General features: G+C 28.4%; 3 protein-coding genes across 4 annotated transcripts; 2 read left to right on the forward strand and 1 right to left on the reverse strand.

The window, feature by feature from the left end:
- Positions 1-3,601: 3,601 nt before the first annotated feature.
- LOC115697559 (protein WHAT'S THIS FACTOR 1 homolog, chloroplastic) lies at positions 3,602-6,717 on the reverse strand. Of its 2 annotated transcripts, none has more exons than XM_061119072.1 (2): positions 6,473-6,717; positions 3,602-5,357 (listed from the first exon to the last, which is right to left on the reverse strand). In XM_061119072.1, the coding sequence occupies exon 2, from the start codon at positions 5,164-5,166 to the stop codon at positions 3,988-3,990; it is 1,179 nt and encodes a 392-aa protein (XP_060975055.1). In that variant the 5' UTR covers positions 5,167-5,357; positions 6,473-6,717; the 3' UTR covers positions 3,602-3,987. The 2 variants fall into 2 exon arrangements, with proteins under 2 accessions (XP_060975055.1, XP_030480487.2); XM_030624627.2 differs by having other exon boundaries at positions 3,602-5,369; positions 6,473-6,686.
- A 542-nt stretch (positions 6,718-7,259) lies between these two features.
- Positions 7,260-8,051, forward strand: LOC133039807 (uncharacterized). Its single transcript, XM_061118763.1, has one exon. The coding sequence runs from the start codon at positions 7,260-7,262 to the stop codon at positions 8,049-8,051; it is 792 nt and encodes a 263-aa protein (XP_060974746.1).
- Positions 8,052-16,225: 8,174 nt separating this feature from the next.
- LOC115697587 (acyl-acyl carrier protein thioesterase ATL3, chloroplastic) lies at positions 16,226-18,878 on the forward strand. Its single transcript, XM_030624663.2, has 4 exons — positions 16,226-16,663; positions 16,759-16,868; positions 18,197-18,292; positions 18,619-18,878. The coding sequence occupies exons 1-4, from the start codon at positions 16,300-16,302 to the stop codon at positions 18,709-18,711; spliced, it is 663 nt and encodes a 220-aa protein (XP_030480523.2). The 5' UTR covers positions 16,226-16,299; the 3' UTR covers positions 18,712-18,878.
- The last annotated feature ends 1,441 nt before the right edge of the window (positions 18,879-20,319 follow it).

A 20,319-nucleotide genomic window follows, 5' to 3' on the forward strand; every position in this document is an offset into this window, starting at 1 on the left:
CTTTCGTTCTGTTGTTGTAAGTTGAATTTTTTTTCTCTTTCTTCTCTTTCTTTCTGTCGTTGTAAGTTGACAATTTTGTCTCTTTCTTCTCTTTTTTTCTGTCGTTGTAAGTTGACAGTTTTTTCTCTTTCTTCTCTTTCATTCTGTCGTTGTAAGTTGATAGTTTTTTCTCTTTCTTCTCTTTCTTTTTCAATTCTCGTCTTTTCAAATATTTCACGTTGTCTCTTTTTCAATCCATTCTCGGCTTTATACTTTGTGCAAGCTGCGTAACTTGAATTAGCGCACACGGACTTCGCAGCAAGAAGAGCTTTCTTCAAATCACATTCTAATCAAATCAAACAACAAATTGATTAGTAATTATTAATGTATTAAATTAAAAATATATACATATATATCTTAAATAAACTACTAATTACCTTTCTTAGATAAAGAAGGAATTGCAGCCTCAGTCAAAAACATAGATTGATCATGATTATTGACTCTTTCATTCTATAACATACAATATATAAAAGTAAGTATTAATTAACACAACACAATAGTAAAAAAAAAAACACATGTAATTATTAATTAAACACAAGTTTTAACCTTTTGTACCGAACGATTTAGCTTTTGATGATGATGACGATGATCCAATGGAGCTCGAGTTTCAGATTTTTGCGATGATTTTGAAATTGATTTTCTTTCATTAGTAAATCTTCTCGTTTCAGATTTGTGCAATGATATTTCCTCATTAGCAATTTTAGCTTCCGATTGTTTTTCTACCTATATATATAAATATAAAAATTATTACAAAAAAATATATATTTAAGAACATGTAACCTAAATATATAAATATACATATTGATTAATTAAAGTAGGAGTTGTAGTTGAATTAATTACCTTTGCTGTTGATGTGTGGCACATTTGGAGTTTAGATTTGATCTTATTCAATCCACTATTAATCCTCATATCTTCTCTAGCTATATATAAAATAAATGTATATATTAATTAATATTTCATCAAATTAATTTTAAAAAATATGTATATGAATCTATATGTATGAGTAGTATTAATTAGTGATGAAACTTTAATTATTATTTAAGCTTTTAGTAATTATTACGTAATAATTTTACCTTGGCAATTAATAATGTCAAGAACTAATTAAGTAGTACGTACGTATATTGATGAGAGAGAGAGTGAGAGAGATCTAGAGAGAGAGAGCAAAAAAATGAAAATGAAAATGAAAATGATTAATTAGCTAATTTTTGGTGTATTTAAATACACAATAGCCCTAATTCTAATATAATTAGTACGTATAATATTTCCTATAATTTTTATAATTTTATCAGATATTTCCTATAATATTATCATCAGATATAATATTATTATTAATCTTAATTCTAGAATATCCTAATTCATATTATTATTATTATTATTGTGAAAAAAGATAAATATCTTTATTTATTCAAAGGACTCCACCGTCCTTTCTGCAATCTTTGAGGTTTTTTTTATTGTTTATTTTTTTTTTTTTAAAAAAAAAGCAATTATGATCATAATATAATTATTTAATTTATGTTTGATAATCTAAATTTTTATTAATATGATTTGAAAATAACACATCAATTAAAGTCTTAAATAATAAATAAAAATTAAATTTGCTGACCTGGCAATTAATGGTGGATTAACAAGAAAATATATATCATTAGGACTATTTAATTTTACAAAAGATCCTAATTATATATATAGTTTAGATAACAGATCCAACATGTACACAAATTTAGTTTTTTTTTTTTATAAAGAGAAAATTATAATTATCCCAACATCATTAAAATTATTTAATTTTACAAAAAATCTAAATTAATTTAAGTAATTTATTGTTTTTTTAAAATTTAAATTTAAATATGTACGTAATAATTGAAAGATAGGTGAGATAATCTAGTAATCTAAATTCAAATTATTACTAAAATCTAAATAAATTATACACATATATGTCATTAAATCTCCGCCATATTTCTTTTTATGCACTTAATTTAAAATATTATCTATTTAATTTCTTTGATAAATTAATAATATTTAACAATATGCACAAGTGTGTTTAGTGTGAAATGATCATTTTGAGCTAATTTTCAACATTAGACGTGGGCTGGGCTTCATTAATCAAATTGGGCTCAAATAACTTCACACGGCCCAAGATTTAATACAACTCACACGGCCCAAGCTCTAATACAAGTATAAATCATTTTATTAGTCATCATAATAAATAATTGTTAACCAATAATAAAATGAAGCATCGGTATGACAAATAACAATACTCAAAATTCTACTTTCTTCACTAGCAATTTAACATGAGATAAGTTGAGAAATACATCTTTTTTGTATTCATTAATAAAAAATACACATTATATTTTATTAAAATGTACCTACTTTTATGAGTGGGTTGTCTAATATATTCTCACTTTTCACTTAAGTTTAACATATAATTTATATTAATTTAAAGGGTATAATGGGAACATCGTCTATAAAAATGAGTATATCTTATGAAAATTAAAATAAAAATTAAAACAAATAAAATAAAAGGGATATCGAATATAATTTTCTCATCTAACATAGTGCCATAATGGGCCCAATTTGCCGATCGATCCACCCGAGAGCCAACAAAAAAATGACAAGTGTATGCTAGTGTGCTAGTGTCTCCCACGTCAAATTCACAATTTCACACTTTCTCCTATTATTGTCAACATTACCATACACGTAAAAAAGATAGGTTAGAAGTAAAGTTGTTATGGATATGACAAATCTCGTTTACTTTATATAAACATTTCGAGTAGTCAAAAGTTTAATCCCAACTTAGTATATTAGGTAATATAAGAGCATCTTCAATAATGTCACTTTTCAAATGTGTTAAAAATCTCCACATTATCGAAAAATATATTTTTTATTTTATTTCTCTTTTATATTATTTTTAGTACTCTTACTTCTAAAAGTACTCCAATAATAAACACTACTCAAATTTGCTACTGTACTATATCCCACTAATTATTATTTATTTTAACTTTATTTAAAAAAGGGGAAAAATGTGTATGACATCAATGCCGAATTTTGACATCAATATTAGTTTTTAGTTTGGTATCCAAACATCTCCAATGGTTAGCTCATTTCAAACATCCTTCAATATCACTGAGCATTCTCTCCAAGCATCACCATTGGAGATGCTCTAAGAGACCGCTCTCATATTCTACCCGAACACAAAGACCAAAACAATATTTTTATTCCCACATATCAAAAGTTTAAAATGTATATTTTATAAGACATCAGCAGTGCTTAACACAATATTTTGCTTAGTGCATTTGAGTAATAGTTCCTAACTATTTTACTTTAAATTAATATGTGAAACAAGATAAATATGAACGGTAAAATAGCATTAATCACTATTGATACTCTTTAGTAATTCTATTTTTAGAAAAAAAGTTTGAAGAAATAAAGAAAACAAAATCATAGTTATGAGATTTTGAAAAAGATAAGTAATAATTTTAGCAATGCAAGGAGATACATTTTACAATGTACTTAAAAACTCATTATGATATCGAAAACAGAGTTTAAAAATTCGATTGCACGAGTTCAGTTGAATCTTTAAACGTTATTTTCAATACCATAAATTATTTTAAATTTTTCGAAAAACAAGTAGAAAATCTACTGTAACTACAATGTACACAATCATATAAAAAAATTTAATTATAATTTCTCTAAGCGCTAAAAATAGAAATGCCCCTACCGGTAGGGGGAATAAAAATGATGTTGCTATTTTCTACATGGATTTGAGCCCAACATAATTTCTACTTAGATAATTCATGTCCAACAAAACATAAGACTGTGACTCGTTTGAGGTAGTCTCAAAGTTGTATTTTTTGTTTAAATTTCCGAAATAACTTGATCTTATATAAGTCGTTTTTGGTTAGAGTCCCTCTGCTTCGATGTTTGTCATATAGTGATTCGAAGAATCGAGGATATCTATCTTTCCTGCATTTGAGCATACTTAAACAACTTCTCAGTAAAAACCACTTGTGGATCTTTATTTATCAATACACCATTCTCATCATAAGAATCTTTCAAGAACAGAACCCAGTTCATCTCAGTTCCGGCGAGATAAAACGTTCTAGGCTGTTTCAAAAGCATTTGATAGGTATGCTTAGTCAAACTAAACTCTTCTTTGAACTCCACAACATGGTGTATGGAAGCCCTTTTCTCTAATGTCAAGCTAAGAAATTCATGAAGGACTCCAACTCTGTACTTCTCTGCTTCCAATGTCCAAAGATCCAATTTTGAACCGTCCGAGTAAGGAGATACAAGTGGAAGTGTATTCAACAAGTTGAGCTTCCTCGTATCGTCTTCATCTAAGTCCAAATCCTTGCTGTGTTTCACAGCAAACTTGAATGCCCTCTTAACCTTATCTTCATCTACCATGAACTCTTTTTCGAGTGCACTCACAGCCAGCATTGGATCCCAATTAACCAGTTCAAGAACTCTTTTCCCGCCATCTTCAACCACAACACGAAAGTAGTTCGGGTATTTTGCAACCCGGTCTCTAAAATCTTCAGGAATTCCAAACAACAACCTGCAATGATAAATCTTGCTCAATGGAATCCTCTTCTGGGCAGACATCATAAGCAATTTTCGTACCTTATCAACCCTATCGATTTCCATGGAATCCATAACTGATCGCTCCTCTTCCAGAAGCTCCTCCATGAAATCAGTGAATCCAATCCACATTTTTCCATCATCGTGGCGATAAGTCTCGAAAATTAGAGGATGGCGTTGGATGAACCGAGCAACCTTTCGGCCTCGGGGATATCCAAGCTCACGATAGAGCTTTCCAGCATCATCAAGGCGGAGAACATGTTGGGGTTGCTTGGAGAGAAACTCCTTGGATTTGATGAGGAATCGGAAGAAGGCATCACGCTCAACAATGCGTTCAAGCGCTGGAATTCGGTTGGGCTCTGTTTGGACTAGTGTAGTTCGAGGACTTTCCTTCTTCTTTCGCTTCTTAAATTTTTGTGGGGTTTTTGTGACAAGGAAGGAGGTGGAGAAATCAGAAGTGAAGATGGAAAGGTAGGGTCTGAGATTGAAGATGGTGAAGGTAGTTGAGGTGTTTAAAGGTCTTGTCTTGGAGAAAACAAAGCTCCAAGCCATAGTTAATTGGAAAGTCAGAGCAATTACCAATGGTGAATTTTGGCTTTTGCAATGGTTAGATTATGTTACTCAGCTGTGATATTGATTAGTTGAGCCGTTATCCAAGAACCAAGCACCTTCATCACCATGACTAACTATAGCATCAGTAACAAAAGCCTGAGTAGAACCAAACTGATCTGAACCTTTGTAACCTCCACGAGCACCTAAATAAGAACATATAGCCACAAGACAAGGTAAGAGAAATACTTTAAACTTTACTACTGATCTGTGTGTAAGTGTTACCTCTCCTATCTACAAACAACAACACTCATGGAAAAACATAATGAGGACAGGGAAATCCACATGTTGCCTAATTATACCGAAAAGATTTGCACTACATGAAAATGGAGTGGCTATACAATACAGTTCATCATCTGGGCTTAGCTAATAAACCCAATTTTTGTTACTGAGAGTCATTGAAACAAGAATTAGAACAAACTTTAATATCAAACATGGGATTTCAGGAAATTTTAAATCAAAGAAAAGGTTATATAACTTATGATTTTTATTTTCTGATAAGGAGGAGGTGTCCTCAACAGAAGGTTAGAACAAACAACATCGAAACGAAGAATGAAAGTCTCAAAGAGCCTGCCCGAGACATAAGGACTCTAACCAAAAGACAATAACAGCAGACAACAATGAAATAAAAGTAATAAAATTCAGTAGCAATACATAGCTAACACTACATGTCAGCCATTATCAAACATCCATTCTGCATTGCCCGCATTGTGGAATCGAGGCCATTGCGTTTGCATATGGACATTGTCACATTGAAAGATTACTCTTGACAGACCTAAACGACACGCTAACACAGCCGCCGAGCAGATGGCTAGTGCCTCCTCTAACTCAACATCAGACACATTAAGTTGGGAAAAGTATGGATTCCAATGATAGGAGCTATCTCTGCCTCCATAGAAAGCAATATATAACACACAACAGAGTACTCTAAACAATAGCAGAAATCGGTAACCAAACCAAAATCTTGAAAACTAGAATCTATTCAGTTTCAAAATCAAGTTGATAACTTTCATTGATTCAATGACAAAAAAACTAAAATCCATAAAGTATCCACCTTTCACACATTTCATTGAGTAATTAAATCAAACACTTGATGGGCACACAAGTTCTGTCCTATTAAACAAAAACTCTAATGATTATTATGCAAACATATTCTTATGAAAACATAAACAAAGATAATAAGTGGTCAAACTGAAAAAAAAAATAATATAAATTACAAACCCAACTCAACCAAACATGGATAACTCACCAATAATGGTGTAAAGCACCAAGCTTTTGGCTGTGACTGGACGGAAAACCACAAAGCTAATGGTGATTAGAAATGGGATGAGACTTGTTTTTGATCGGAGAAGGAAAAGAGTGTAAACTCAATGTGAGTGAATAGAAGAAGCAAAGCATCAAGTGAAGTGATTATTTTTGGTTATGAGAAAACTAATTAGCCTTTAGATAAATACCACATATTCTTTGGAAAATTACACAAAATTTGTATTTTTTTTTACATAAAACACAAATTTTTGTAAAATTGTTATATTTTTATGTATAGTTTTTTTTTTTTTTTTTACATTTTTACGGTATTCAATAAAAATATAAAAAAATAATATGAAATTAACAAGATAATAATATTAAAACAACATAAAAAATAATATGCAAATAACAATAAAATAATAAGAGTACAACATAAAATACACCAAAAAATTGTACATAAAAAATAATATGCAAATAACAAAAAAATAACAACAAAATAATAAGAGTACAACATAAAAATACACCAAAAGATCGTGTTTTATGTAAATACAATCTAAAAAACCGTTAAAATGTTGAAAATTCTGTACAGACTGTATTATTGTAATTTTTTTATTATTTTTGTTTATTTTAATTATTCTCTTTTTTTAAAAAAAAAAAAATACAAATTTTATGGGTTTTTGTAGGATTTTTTTTTTTTTTTAAAAAAAAAGTTTATTATATGGGAAAATTGAAGAAAAGGTTGAAAAATATGGGAAAATCAGGTAAAGGTAATCTAATACCCTTATGAAACTATGGAGCATTTATTTCTCTCTTGTAATGTTGCCTTTCACCTATGGCGGTCCTCTCCTTGGGGTATCTTCCCTATCTGTGATGCTGGTATAAGAATGTGGGATTGGGTTAAGTTCTTATGGGATCTTAAAAACAAAGGAATTAATGAGCAGGAGACCTTTTTATATGCTTCGCTCATCATTGACACAATCTGGCGGACCCGGAATGAAAAGGTACACAATAGTAGTCCGGTGGATATCTTTAAATGTATAGACTCTGTTCGTTTTTCTTTTGCAGATCATCATGCTTACTTGCTCCCTTGTCCAACCCGCTGCCTGACGGAATCTTGGAGTCCACCCCCACAGGATTGGTTGAAGCTCAACTGCGACGTTAGAGTGGGGATGGATAGCATGTGCGCTGTTGTGGTTGCAAGGGATCACGTCGGCAAGGTGATCTGGGTTTCTACAAAAAGACTGGATTTTTCTAATGCTCTCTGTGGGGAAGCGGCGGCTTGCTGTTTGGCTATAGAGGAGGCTAAAACTCGTGGTATTGAGTTCCTTATTGTGGAGAGTGACTCGAGGGTGGTGATCAACGCTCTTAATGGGAAGGAGTCCTGTTGGGAGCTTGATAACTATGTCTCTTTTTGTAAAAATACCTCCACCTCTTTTATTGGTTGTACTTTTCAATTTGTTCGTAGACAGTGTAATTTTATAGCCCATAATGTGGCTAACTGGGCATTTTCCCATCAGAGGTTTGGCTCTTTGCCAATTTCCTCTATGCCTGATATTATATTTTGTAATGACCGCGAGGTCTAACAGCTTCTCATCTAATACAAGTACGCTTTTCTTCAAAAAAAAAAAAAAAAAAAAAAAAATCTAATACCCTTATGATAATCAGAAGGTAACCAGTTATTATAAGGGGATAATCAGGTGCTTTTTGCTGTTTTTTTTTCCACATTTTTTTTTTAATTTTTTTCCATAAAATAACTTTTTGAAAAAAAAAAAATCATATTTTTACAAACTTATACTTTAAGTAAAAATGAAAATTCTTCTTGTTTGTTTTTTTTTACATTCTACAAAATGTTGTTTTCTCAAAAGAAAAACAATAACATATAATATTGTAGAAACGTGAAATAATGTCTTTTTTCTAAAACAACCAAAAAATGACGATATGTATTTTTGTTAAAAACAACAACGACAACAACAACAACAACAACAACAACAACAACAACAACAACAACAACAACAACAACAACAACAACAATAATAATAATAATAATAAAGTACTTCATATTTTTTTGGTATTTTTTAAATAAGTCATACTCTTTTAATAAGGGTCCAATAAATCTTTTTTGTCCGGGCCTTGGGCTGAAGCAATTTAACCTGCACCGTAGGGCCCACCTAGCCCAAGCTCAAAAATTTTGTTCTTTATAAAATTACATATTTTTTCTAGCATTTTTCAAAATAGACATATTTTTTATAATAGGGGCCCAATACTTTTTTTTTTTAACAAAACCCACAGCCGGCCTTAGTTGGATTATTGGGGTAAGTTGAAAAATACCCCTTTTATTAATCAATTAATCAAATTTGCCTCTAATTTTATATTTATTTGAAACATACCTCTTTTTATATGTATTGTACTTAAAATACCCTGACATAAGAGAGTCACATGGAGAGTATTTTGAAGTGACAAGGACAAAATTGGTACAATATTTAAAAAAAGAGGTAAAAATGATAGACTTTAAAAAAGAGGGTAAAAATAAGATAGGACAATATAAAAAGGGTATAGAGTCTAATTTTTTCTGGATTATTTGTAGAGGAAATTACATTGTATATAGGGGTGTTCATCCAATTCAATCTGCACTATTTTGCTCATAGTGCATCCGATCTGCACTAAGTGCGGATTTTATTTTTTGAATCCAATTCAATCCGCACAATAGCTCAAATCCAATCCAATCCAATTCGCAAAAGTGCGGATTGGATCGGTTATTTTGGATTGGTTACTTTTTAATATTAAATTATTTAATATTTATGAAAAAAAAAATATTTTTTTTTCACATAACTAGTAACAAAATAAAACAAAGTATGGTTATTTTATGTCTTCAACAATACATTAAAACAAATAAAATAGTACATAACAAGGAAGAAAAAAATTGTATGTATAAAGAAATATTTAATTTTATTTTAAATTGTATATAAGTGAATGATATATAAGAATAGAATATACATTTGACTTTATTAAGTTTTGATATATAATTGTATTAAATTTCTATTTTCTTTACATTAAAATGTTATTTGTATATATAATTTTTTTTAATTTTTTATAAATATGTGTGGATTGGATATTGAATCGGTTACTTTTACATGTCAATCAACATCTAATCCGCACAAATACGGATTTTGAATTTTCCAATCCAATCCAATCCGCAGAAGTGCGGATATCCGCATTTTGCGGATTGGATTGGATTGGATCGTGCAGATTTGATTGGATCGGCTGTTTTATGAACACCCCTTATTTTATATATTTTAATTTTTACCTTTATTTTTATATTTTTTAAGATATACCCATTTTTATAAATGATGTTCTCATTATACTCCATAAGTTAATAAAAATTATGTGCTAGACTTAAGTGGAGAGTGAGAGTATATTGGGTAACCTACTTATAAAACTGGGTACATTTTAATAAAATATAAAATAAAAGTATTTTTAATTAATGGATACAAAAAAGAAGTACTCTAAAAACTTATCCCTTGTTTCTAGTTACAAATGCTCCTTGACCAAATTAAGTGTTAAAGAAAAAAAAAATGAGAACAAATAAATAACACATTGCAAAATGCATGCTATAGTCCATGATTTTGCTCAATTTCTGATGAAGGATGAATGTGTGACTTCGAAGGTTGGTGACGACATTGTAGCAGCGCCATTTGATGTTAGAAGGAAATTACATTACATGCCTCTTTTAATTTGATGCTATTAATTTTTACTCTTCTTTTAAAATCTATTATGTTTACCTCTTTTTTCAATTATTCTACCAATTTTACCCTTATTACTTCACGATAATTTTCATTTTTCTCTAATCAAAATTTTACCTCAACTTTCCCACAAATCTATACATCCATCTACAAAGAACAAAAATCTATTATATTTGAGATTATGTTATAATTATGTGAGTGTGTGAGGATAATTTAGATACAATACTTATGAAAAGAGGTATATTTGAATTAAATTTTATTTGAAAGTAAATTTAGTTAATGTATATAAAAAAAGGATATTTTTCAACTTCATGTGTTATACAAAGTGTAGTTGATTGCAATTCATAACACTTTAACATGTGTTTAGTTAACTTATATGCAATTAAAAGACTCCCTATTTAATTACATTTTTGCACATTTATTAAATAGAATATAATAACATTATTTTTGTGTTATGTATTATAAATACTTAATATTAATTTAGTTATGATTCTTTATGTTTTAATATTCATTATTAATCATTCATTTATTCAATTATGAATGAGTTTCTTATGATCATCAGCATTTTGGCCTTTTTTTCTTCTCATGAGAAAGCATTGTTCATACAAATAATGTTTATTAATTTATGTCATCAATATGTCTTTTAAATTAAGGTTGCTATTTGCTAATTAAGAAATTTGTTGCGATCATAATCTCTATTATTTAATTTTCAGGGCTTTCAGGAGTTGATTTGATGCCGACTTCCCCAGAGTCTTCGGTATATATGTTATGGTGTTTAAAGTTATTGTTGTGTGTTGTTTTATTTTTGAATATGTACTCTTTTTCCCTAATAGATTTTTTCCCATGTGGGTTTTTTCTATGAGGGTTTTAATGAGGCATATTCTAGGTTGGTGATTCGCCAATTCCAATTTGTGATTTCTCATTCATATTCGGATTGTTTCTAAACTTTTTTTTGTACTCTTTTGTTTCACATGAATAAATTCTACATGTTTTGGTGTTTGTTGAGCATGTGATAGGTGAACTAGTTGGGTGCCAACCTAGTTGGGATGTTTCTAGTTCTAATTGATGCTCCTTCACCAAATTAAGTTATAAAGCAACAAAAATTCTTCCTATTGCTTATATAATTCTTTACCATGTATAACAACACATGTGATTATAACAAAAAGAATAGTTGTGACTAATTATAAATTATCATTCCTATATTGTGACTAAAATATTCGTGACTAAAGGTATTAGTTACAAAAATTACAATTTTGTTGTAACTAAATATGTTTTAGTCACAATACTTGTTGTGATTAAAACTAAATTAGTGACAACTTGTATCCAAATATTATGTTTTAGTGACAAGTAACTTTTTGTTGTGACTAAAAATTATTTTTAGTTACAAAAACTTTTTATTATGACTAAAAAATTATTACTAAAAATAGATGTCTTTTTTTATAGTGAGAATAAAATTTTCAAAATGTTTATTATGTGTTATGTAGTTATTAATTGGTATGATGAGTATGTGATTAATTAAGATTCATCAATAAAATTGACAAAACAATATTCCTAGCGATCATATTATATATTAAGCTTACAATAAGGATTGTTTTATAATAATCTCAATTAATATTATAAATAATAGATTCATGACCTCTCATAATATATAAACAAATAGTTCAACAATTAATTGTACTTTGAATAATGTGTGAATGATCTTCTTGTTTTTCTTCAATTACTTCCTCTCCTCTTTGACATTAAAATAAAAATAAATACATAAAAAATAATAATTATTAAGAGGTTAGTACAAATGGAAGAGTGCGCGTTCGGTTGGGATAATGAAATCGAATTGAAATGAATTAATTTTCATTATGTTTCTATCTATATATAGTTGCATTTTAAAATATTAAAATATTATCATTGAAATTTTTTACTTTTAATCACAAATTTTATCGTGCTGAAGTGAAATTTTGTAGTGTTTGTAGTTTTAATTATTGCAGTTAACTAAAAAAATTAAGTAGCACTAGCAACTACTCTCATTTTATTTATTGCAGAAACTTTCTCTATGTGAAAACTTTGATAACATAAATACCTATATAATAGATTTTGTTGTAGTGTTGTTTTTATCTAAAACCAACTTAATGAAATCTAAAAATACTAATATATATAGCTTTGGATTTTTAATTAATTTATTTTTATATAGGTAATTAATTAATCCTACAAAGGAAAAAGATTAATTAACCAAACACAAACACATATATAGGTATTACCTAAATTTTTAAAGAATCCATTGATAAAGTTATGGTATAATAATATGCTACTATTAAAGAGTTGGTAGCAAAAAATTTACAATTTAAATAAAAAAAAGCCTTAATTAAATGTCCCCAAGCTTTTATTATTTTAATTCCATTGATTCTCCATTTCTATCCCTACATATGTCGAGAGCTAGACGAGGAATCCCCGCGATCGAAAAACTAAACAAAATATAAATTAGATTAAGTACTTAAAAAAATTATAACTAATTACAATTCAAAAGTTATTATTATCGATAGTTGAGATAAATTAATATTTTTATATAAGCCAATGTATTATTATTATCTTTTTTTTTATATATATTTTTTCTTAATGTAAAAGTAGATTTTTACTGCAATCAAAAAGGGCCACTCATATTCAATATTATTATTTTTTTTAATGCAAATTAGAATTTTATTAATTTGCTAAATTAGCCAAAAGACAAGAGCGGAATTCAGTAGGAACATTCCTCCCACTGAAAACTCGATCTGGAAAAGAAGCAAAGCTGTGCGCAGTCATATTAGCAATCGTTTAATAAAAAATAAAGAAACATTGTTTAAAATAGATAGAAACTTTTGACAGTCCATCACCACTCTCCCAAGAGGCGAAACCATGGTGATGTTACTTCGAATATCTTGGACAATTGAGAGACAATCAGACTCGAGTTCTACATTATGCCATTCATGATTCTTGATCCAACTGAACGCTTCTTTAATGGCTAAAGCTTCAGCCATGTCTGGTGCCATGGTACCACTGCCAAAGAACCAAAAGAAGAAAAAAAAAACAGAGCACTCAAAACCAATACGAACTTTGCATGTCAAAAGACAAGACACCATGCCTTACAATTTATACTTTAGGTCATTTAATCATTTGTGGTGAGTAGTTCGGGAAGAAAGGTTCAGATTTTATGACTGAATTTTTAAAACTAGAATCTAATATCTCTAATCCCAACCGTGATCTGAAGAGGAGTAGAAAGATCATTAGAATCTAACCCTACTCGTGATCTGAAAAAGAAAAAGAGAAGAAGTTAAAAACCCATTAGAAATTTAGAACCGTAACTGTAGAAGAGAGGTGCGGCTGTAGCAAGAAGAAGATTTGAAAAACCTCAAAACCCTAACCCTGGATAGTTATCCGGCTCAAGATGGAAAAGACAGTCGTACCCTTCTCGTCACTTATGGTCAACACACTTCTCCCTTGACAATTTATATTCAATATTCAATTCTTATATATAAGAATTATATATATATATATAATTCAATTCTTATATATATATAGAAAAAAATTCAATTATTCAATCAAAAAGTCAATTTTTTATTGTGTTAATTATCTTTTTATATAACCTAATCTTTTTTTTTTCTTTTAACTAATTTGATATTGCATTATTTTACTGTTAATTTTTCAAATTTTGAGTGGATAATTGATAATTCTTAGATAAATATAATTTTTCAATAATCAAGCCAATCTTAAATTCTATTTCCAATGGATATAAAAAGTTTGTGTACACAAAATATTAATTAATTTTTTGATCATGATCATTTTTGTTAGTGTAGCCTATTTTTCTTAACTACCCAATAACTTTAATATTTAATTTCTACCAAAATATTACAATAAAATAAACATATTTCTACAGATTATGGTAGCAATAAAAAAGTTAGTGGGCATAAATTTATAACATTTGTTGGTCAAATAAAAAAAAACACTTGTTACCAAATTTATTGGTAGAAATATATTAGCTACCAGAAAAAAATATTATTTGCTGCCAAATTTTTAGGAGCTAATAAAACTTATTTTTAACAATACGTAGATATATTCATTGGGAATCACTCCATAAATTATTGTTTATTTTTTTATTCTTTTTATTTTTTACGGTTTGAGTTGTTCTGGTAATTAATCCGATAATTATTATATAGGTTGCTTGGGTAGCTGCTCCAGTAATTACTATAAGGGTTGCTATATAGATTTGGGTTACAATTTAAATTATTTCGTTAGTTTCAATATAAATTGCTATATAAATTTTCATAAAAATACAAAAAATTTTATAGTAAAATGTAAAAATAAAAAAAGCTCTATATTCATTCCATATAATCCCTAAATGTTAATAATAAATAGATTTTTAATATTGTATTATAGATTTTTATCGAGACACAGTTGACTCACATAATAATTAATATTGAGAGTCCACTCGATAAAACCATGCATGACATAGATATTAGTCTCATTATTAATTAGTTTAAATATATAGACTTTTTTCTCAAGTATTCTCTTTTTTCCTAACTTAAATATATTAAGATTATTGACAGCAAAACTTCTTTATATTATAATTATTTTTATTTTTTATTGGTAGCGAAACTCTTTAACTTTATTTTTCTCTGTAAATTTAAGACGCTAGTTAAATTTCACTGTTAATATATCAACGTACTGAAATGTCACTGTGTATATATATATGCTAACATATTTCATTAGCTTCGAAATTTTAATTTCACATACACATAGGTGGACACAATTAGTATTAACAATAAAATTTAACTGACGCACATCAAATTTGCAAACAAAATTGAAGATTGCTACAAAAAATAAAAAAAAAAAGAATAGGGGTTATGTGTATAAAAATTAAAAAGTAAATTGCAGCAAAATCTTTAAAACTTCCACCACTTGCAACTAAACCCCAAAACCGATGGAAAAAAATTGTTATTTTTTTCAAAAAACTATTTATAGGGATCAATAAAAGTGTGCCACGTATGCAATAGACAACAGACAGTCTAACATGACACTTAACATCAAAAAATGAATAAAAAAGTCAATTGCTAAGATAACATGAGCTTGAGAGGTTTTACTTTCAAAAAATTGATTTTGGGAGTTAGTTGCAAGTATAGTGAAAGTTTAGGGGTTTTGCCATAATTTATTCAAAATTAAAGCACATAAGGAATTAAGTTTCACCTCCAATTACCCTAGATTATATCTCTTTTTTTCTTATATATATAGCGTGTGTATATTTTAATTAGTTATAACATATATCGATCTCACATTTTATATTATAATATATTAAAAATACAATTTAAAATAGTTCGTTGCACTCTTATAAAAATAAACATGTATACAACTCACTGTTTGAATGTTATTTCCAGCCTATTAACTCCCGAACAACGGAAAAGATGTACGAAAAATTAGGATATAATAACTCTTTTTAGGTAGTAAAAATAAAAACAAACGCTCTTATATAGTAGAGACAAAGGTGATGATATCCGTATTTATTAAGATTGATTTTTTTTATACATTATGTTGAAAAATATTACTTCTATTAATTATTTAGCATTGTATATATATATATTACATTTAAGATTATGCACTATAATGTCTAAATAATTTCAAATTAATAAAAAACAATTATATGAACAATACAAAAACTCATGATAGAACTGAAGAAAAATGATCAGGAGCAAAGAATGAAATTATCTTATTACATTTGAAATTATTTTGACCAAAATCAATTTTGTATTCTAATTTGATCTATTTTGCAAAATATAAAACGTAAAAATACTGTAATTTAACAAAACATAAAATCTAAACGTGCATTTAGCCAAAAACGAAAAGGACAATACCTAATCTCTATGTCTCTATACTATACATATTTTACATATATATATCTATATATATATATATACAGAAATTAGGGTTGCCTAATTTACCAAACCCTAAAGTCAGCCATGATAAACATGACAAATATATAAGAGGGTTATTAGTTAGAGCAAGTTAAATTAATTGATCAATTGGGAAAAGCTCAGAAACATATTATAATATTAATTCATCAAAAAACATAATGTTGCATACCATTTCATTGCCTGCAGCCTATAAGTCAGCCACGTGTCTCAATCTACACCGTTCATCTTCACCGTCGCCACCAATATGGCCAATATCACCATCTCCATCATCAGTTGCAACTTTACCGGCAAATAATCATAATAATATTAACAATATTCATCAACATCATCGTCGTCTCAATATGATTCCACAATATTCTCTCATCCAACGTCGGCCAATATTTTCAACGGCTTGTAGTAACAGTAGTAGTAGTAATAATAGTAATAACGAGTATTTGGAAATTGTGCTCAAAGTTCGCGATTACGAGCTCGATCAGTATGGTGTCGTAAACAATGCTATTTACTCAAGTTATTGCCAACATGGTAATTAATATTATTAATTAATTAATTACTATTTATATAATTTATTTTAAATTTTATTTATTTATTAATTATATTTATATTTATATAATTAATAGGTAGTCATGAGTTCATGGACAGTATTGGTGTAAATTGTGATGCAATTGCTCGTACAGGAAATGCATTAGCAACTGCAGAAGCGTCAATCAAATTCATTTCACCTTTAAGAGTATGAGATTTATATAATTTGCTAATATTAATTATATTCTATACTAATTATGTCTTCCTTTAATCGACACGATTAAGCAGGGTGGGCCCTAAGCGCGACCTATAAGGAATCCAAATAGAGAAAAAATTATTTTAAAATATATATATATTTTTTAATAATTTTTAAAAATAGTATTTATTCTTATAATGAAGACTCTAAAAAATTTATTTTTCTTAAGACCCAATACAACTTAAGGTCGTGATTAAGATACGATACAATATTGAACGTGTCAATAAACCTAAACATAACTCGTTTAGTTATCAGGTGATATATGATATATGACATGCTTAACCTGTTGAATAATTAGATATTCGCGCTGTGTTATTCAAACATGCATGTGATTGACACGATTAGCTTATTATATATATTTTATTTATATAATTTTTTTTATTTGATTCATATAATTTGTTAATTTATTATATTCTACACTAATTATGTTGATTTTTTTATTGATGCGGACTATAGGCCGCGCCTAGGGCCCACCCAGCCCAAGAACCCAAACAAAGAAAAAATATCATCTATTCTTATATTAAAGGCTCCAAAAAAATTATTTTTCGTAAGGTCCGATACAACTTAAGGCTGCAATTAAGATATGATACAATATTACTGAACGTATTAATAAACCTAAATATAAATCGTTTAGTTAACATGCCATATATGAAACGACATGTTTACCTTGTTGAATAATTAGATTGCGTGTTTTATTCAAACATGTAATTAATTGACACAATTAGCTTATATATTATATATTTAATTTTCCTTGAAAATATTCAATGTAGCATAAAATTAAAATTAAGTATTTACTTAAATTAATTAGATAAGTCAATCAAACTCTTTTTTGGTGTTACTTCCAAGTCTAACCTAAATAAAATGCATAAATATAATATATATAATTCTTTGTAAAATTTATACAAAATATCTAAAAATTGATTTTTTAAGGATTTTTTCTCACAGTTGTTCTTCTACTTACATTTTCTTTTTCTTTTTTTTTTTAAAAAAAAGCAATGCTGTTTTCATGTAGCAACAAAGTGAAAACAATATTTTTTCGATCCATATTTTTGTAAAAATAAAAATATAATTCGTGAAAAAAATTAAAAAAACTGTAAATCTATATTTTTGTAGATTTTTTTTTTATCATTTTTGGGTATTTATGAAATAATTTCTAATTTTTTCACTCCCCTCTTGTTGTTGTTGTAAATTGTTTATATATATATATATAATATGTTATAAAGTATACAATACTTATACAATTGTATTAAATTAATTATTATGATTTTGTGGTTGGTTAGAGTGGGGATAAATTTGTGGTGAAAGTAAGAATCTCTGGATTGACACCAACTCGCATATACTTTGAGCATCGAATCTTCAAGCTTTCAAATAACGAGGTATATATAAATATATAAAAATTAAACTTTGTGTTTCGTAAATTATCGATTAGATTTTTTATTTTGTTGATTGATAATTCAGATCTTATAAAAAAAAAATTATACCCCGAGCTATTTAACTTTCTTTACTAATTTTTTTAATATAACTTGAATTCAACTTTTACAATAAACTGATGCAAATAATATAATCAACGAAATCATAACATCTATAGTTATTGTGTTTCATCATTTTCGACACTATAAATTATATATTAATAATTTCTTAGTGTGTTTATATATATAATTCTAATTTGTTGTTGTTGTTGTTGTTATTATGTATATAATAGCTTATTTTGGAAGGAAAGACGACGGTGGTTTGGTTGAATAAGAAGTATCGTCCTTCTCGTATACCATCCGAAATATATAAACTCCTTAATTAATTATCAATTAATAATTCACTATTTTAAGGCAAAGCCATTTTGTATTCTCTTTCTTTCTTTTTTTTCTTAAGAATTTTGTATTAATTCTCTATCATCTAAGCCAAAAAAAGTTTAATAATAATAATAATATAAAAAAATCGAAGATGAAATAGATTTTGTATTCTCTAGCTCCTTTTGTTATAATTTATTACATATAAACTACAACATCTTTTTAACTTTCATATAGATTTTTAAATTTCTTTCAATAATAACAGACCGATTGTCAAACATTATAGCCCTAAGGGCATTTGCAGTGGTCGTCAACAAAATTAGTTGCCCACATGACACACTTTGTAAAATTTAACCAATTATTATTTTTTTGTTTTTGTTTTTTTATTTTAGTGAGCACCGATGCTTCCATATCTGTTTTCTCTCTCTGTCTCTCTCTTGCCACTTCATACACATGTGACCAACTTTTTTTTTTGCAACAATCTTGGGCAACGCCCATTGGAGAAGCCCTAACAAAATTTTGATTGGATTTAAAAAAGCCCTTATGTATTTTTTTTTGGTTTATGTGTATATTTCTTTAGGTATTTTTTGGTTTGTGACTTTGTTTTTTTTTGAAGTGATTGATGAATAAAATCGTCAATGGTAGCAAGAAAATGGATTTCGACATTAGGCAAGATAACAAAAATTGATCAAAAGACATCCAAATGATTGAAGTGATCAAGATCACGTATCATAGTCTTAGATTTACTACAAGAAATGTCACTTTACCAACATATTTTGTGTTGACAAAAGTTTGGTATTGCGCTGGTAAAATAGAATTTACTTGATGTGCTGACAAAAGGGGTTGGCAAATCAACGTTGGTATTAGAACTTTTGCCATCACAAATGAAAAGCGCTGGCAAAAATAACTTTTCCCAGCACATAAATGGGCTGGTATAAAAGTTAAATTTTAGCCACTGCAAATGTACGCTGGTAAAACCTTTTTACCAGCGTAGTTTGCGAAATGCTAACTTTTACCGGCGCAGTAACGAACTGTGTTGGTAAAAGTAACATTTCTTATAGTGAAACCTCTTTGTCAGGAATGAGCAATGGAGGTTGAGGGATGTGTTTGAGAAGAATTTCTTGAAGGTCATGTGGGCTCTAATGGCGGTAAGCACATCCAAGCGCCAAGAAAAAAAATGTTCCAATCCAATCGCAGTGGGAGAAAAAGCATGGTGGTAAGAACACACTACAAAAGAGTTTGTGGAAAGTTCATGGACAACTGCTCTGATACTAAACTTGATGAAATCAAGAGTAAAGACACAGATAAAGAGAAAAAGAAGGAAAGAGATTCAGGAATTGCTATTATAAACATAATTACTATTGCAAAGCTCATAGTTATAGACAATATAGACATCAAGATATGACAGCCTGTCGAAAAAATATCGTCTCATGGAAGTTTTGGTTTGCCTAATACGACAGTTCTATAAATGCTATCGTCTTATGTTTAGTTTCAACACGAGACGACATTTTTATAGAAGCTGATGTCTCTCGTGTGTCATCCCATATTAATTTTTTTAGTAGTGTGGTAACTAAGAACCTAACAACCTCATTGGCTAACAAAATTCTAGATCAAGTTAA

The sequence above is a fragment of the Cannabis sativa genome, chromosome 7 (assembly GCF_029168945.1).
Source record: "Cannabis sativa cultivar Pink pepper isolate KNU-18-1 chromosome 7, ASM2916894v1, whole genome shotgun sequence".
NCBI lineage: Eukaryota > Viridiplantae > Streptophyta > Magnoliopsida > Rosales > Cannabaceae > Cannabis > Cannabis sativa.

Excerpts from the sequence above, each read along its gene's own strand:
- LOC115697559 (XM_061119072.1), bottom strand. The coding sequence starts at position 5,166 with ATGGCTTGGAGCTTTGTTTTCTCCAAGACAAGACCTTTAAACACCTCA.
- LOC133039807 (XM_061118763.1), top strand. The coding sequence starts at position 7,260 with ATGGAGCATTTATTTCTCTCTTGTAATGTTGCCTTTCACCTATGGCGG.
- LOC115697587 (XM_030624663.2), top strand. The coding sequence starts at position 16,300 with ATGTTGCATACCATTTCATTGCCTGCAGCCTATAAGTCAGCCACGTGT. Across the intron at positions 16,664-16,758 it reads CTCAAGTTATTGCCAACATG|GTAGTCATGAGTTCATGGAC; the intron begins GTAATTAATATT and ends TATAATTAATAG. Across the intron at positions 18,293-18,618 it reads TCAAGCTTTCAAATAACGAG|CTTATTTTGGAAGGAAAGAC; the intron begins GTATATATAAAT and ends TGTATATAATAG.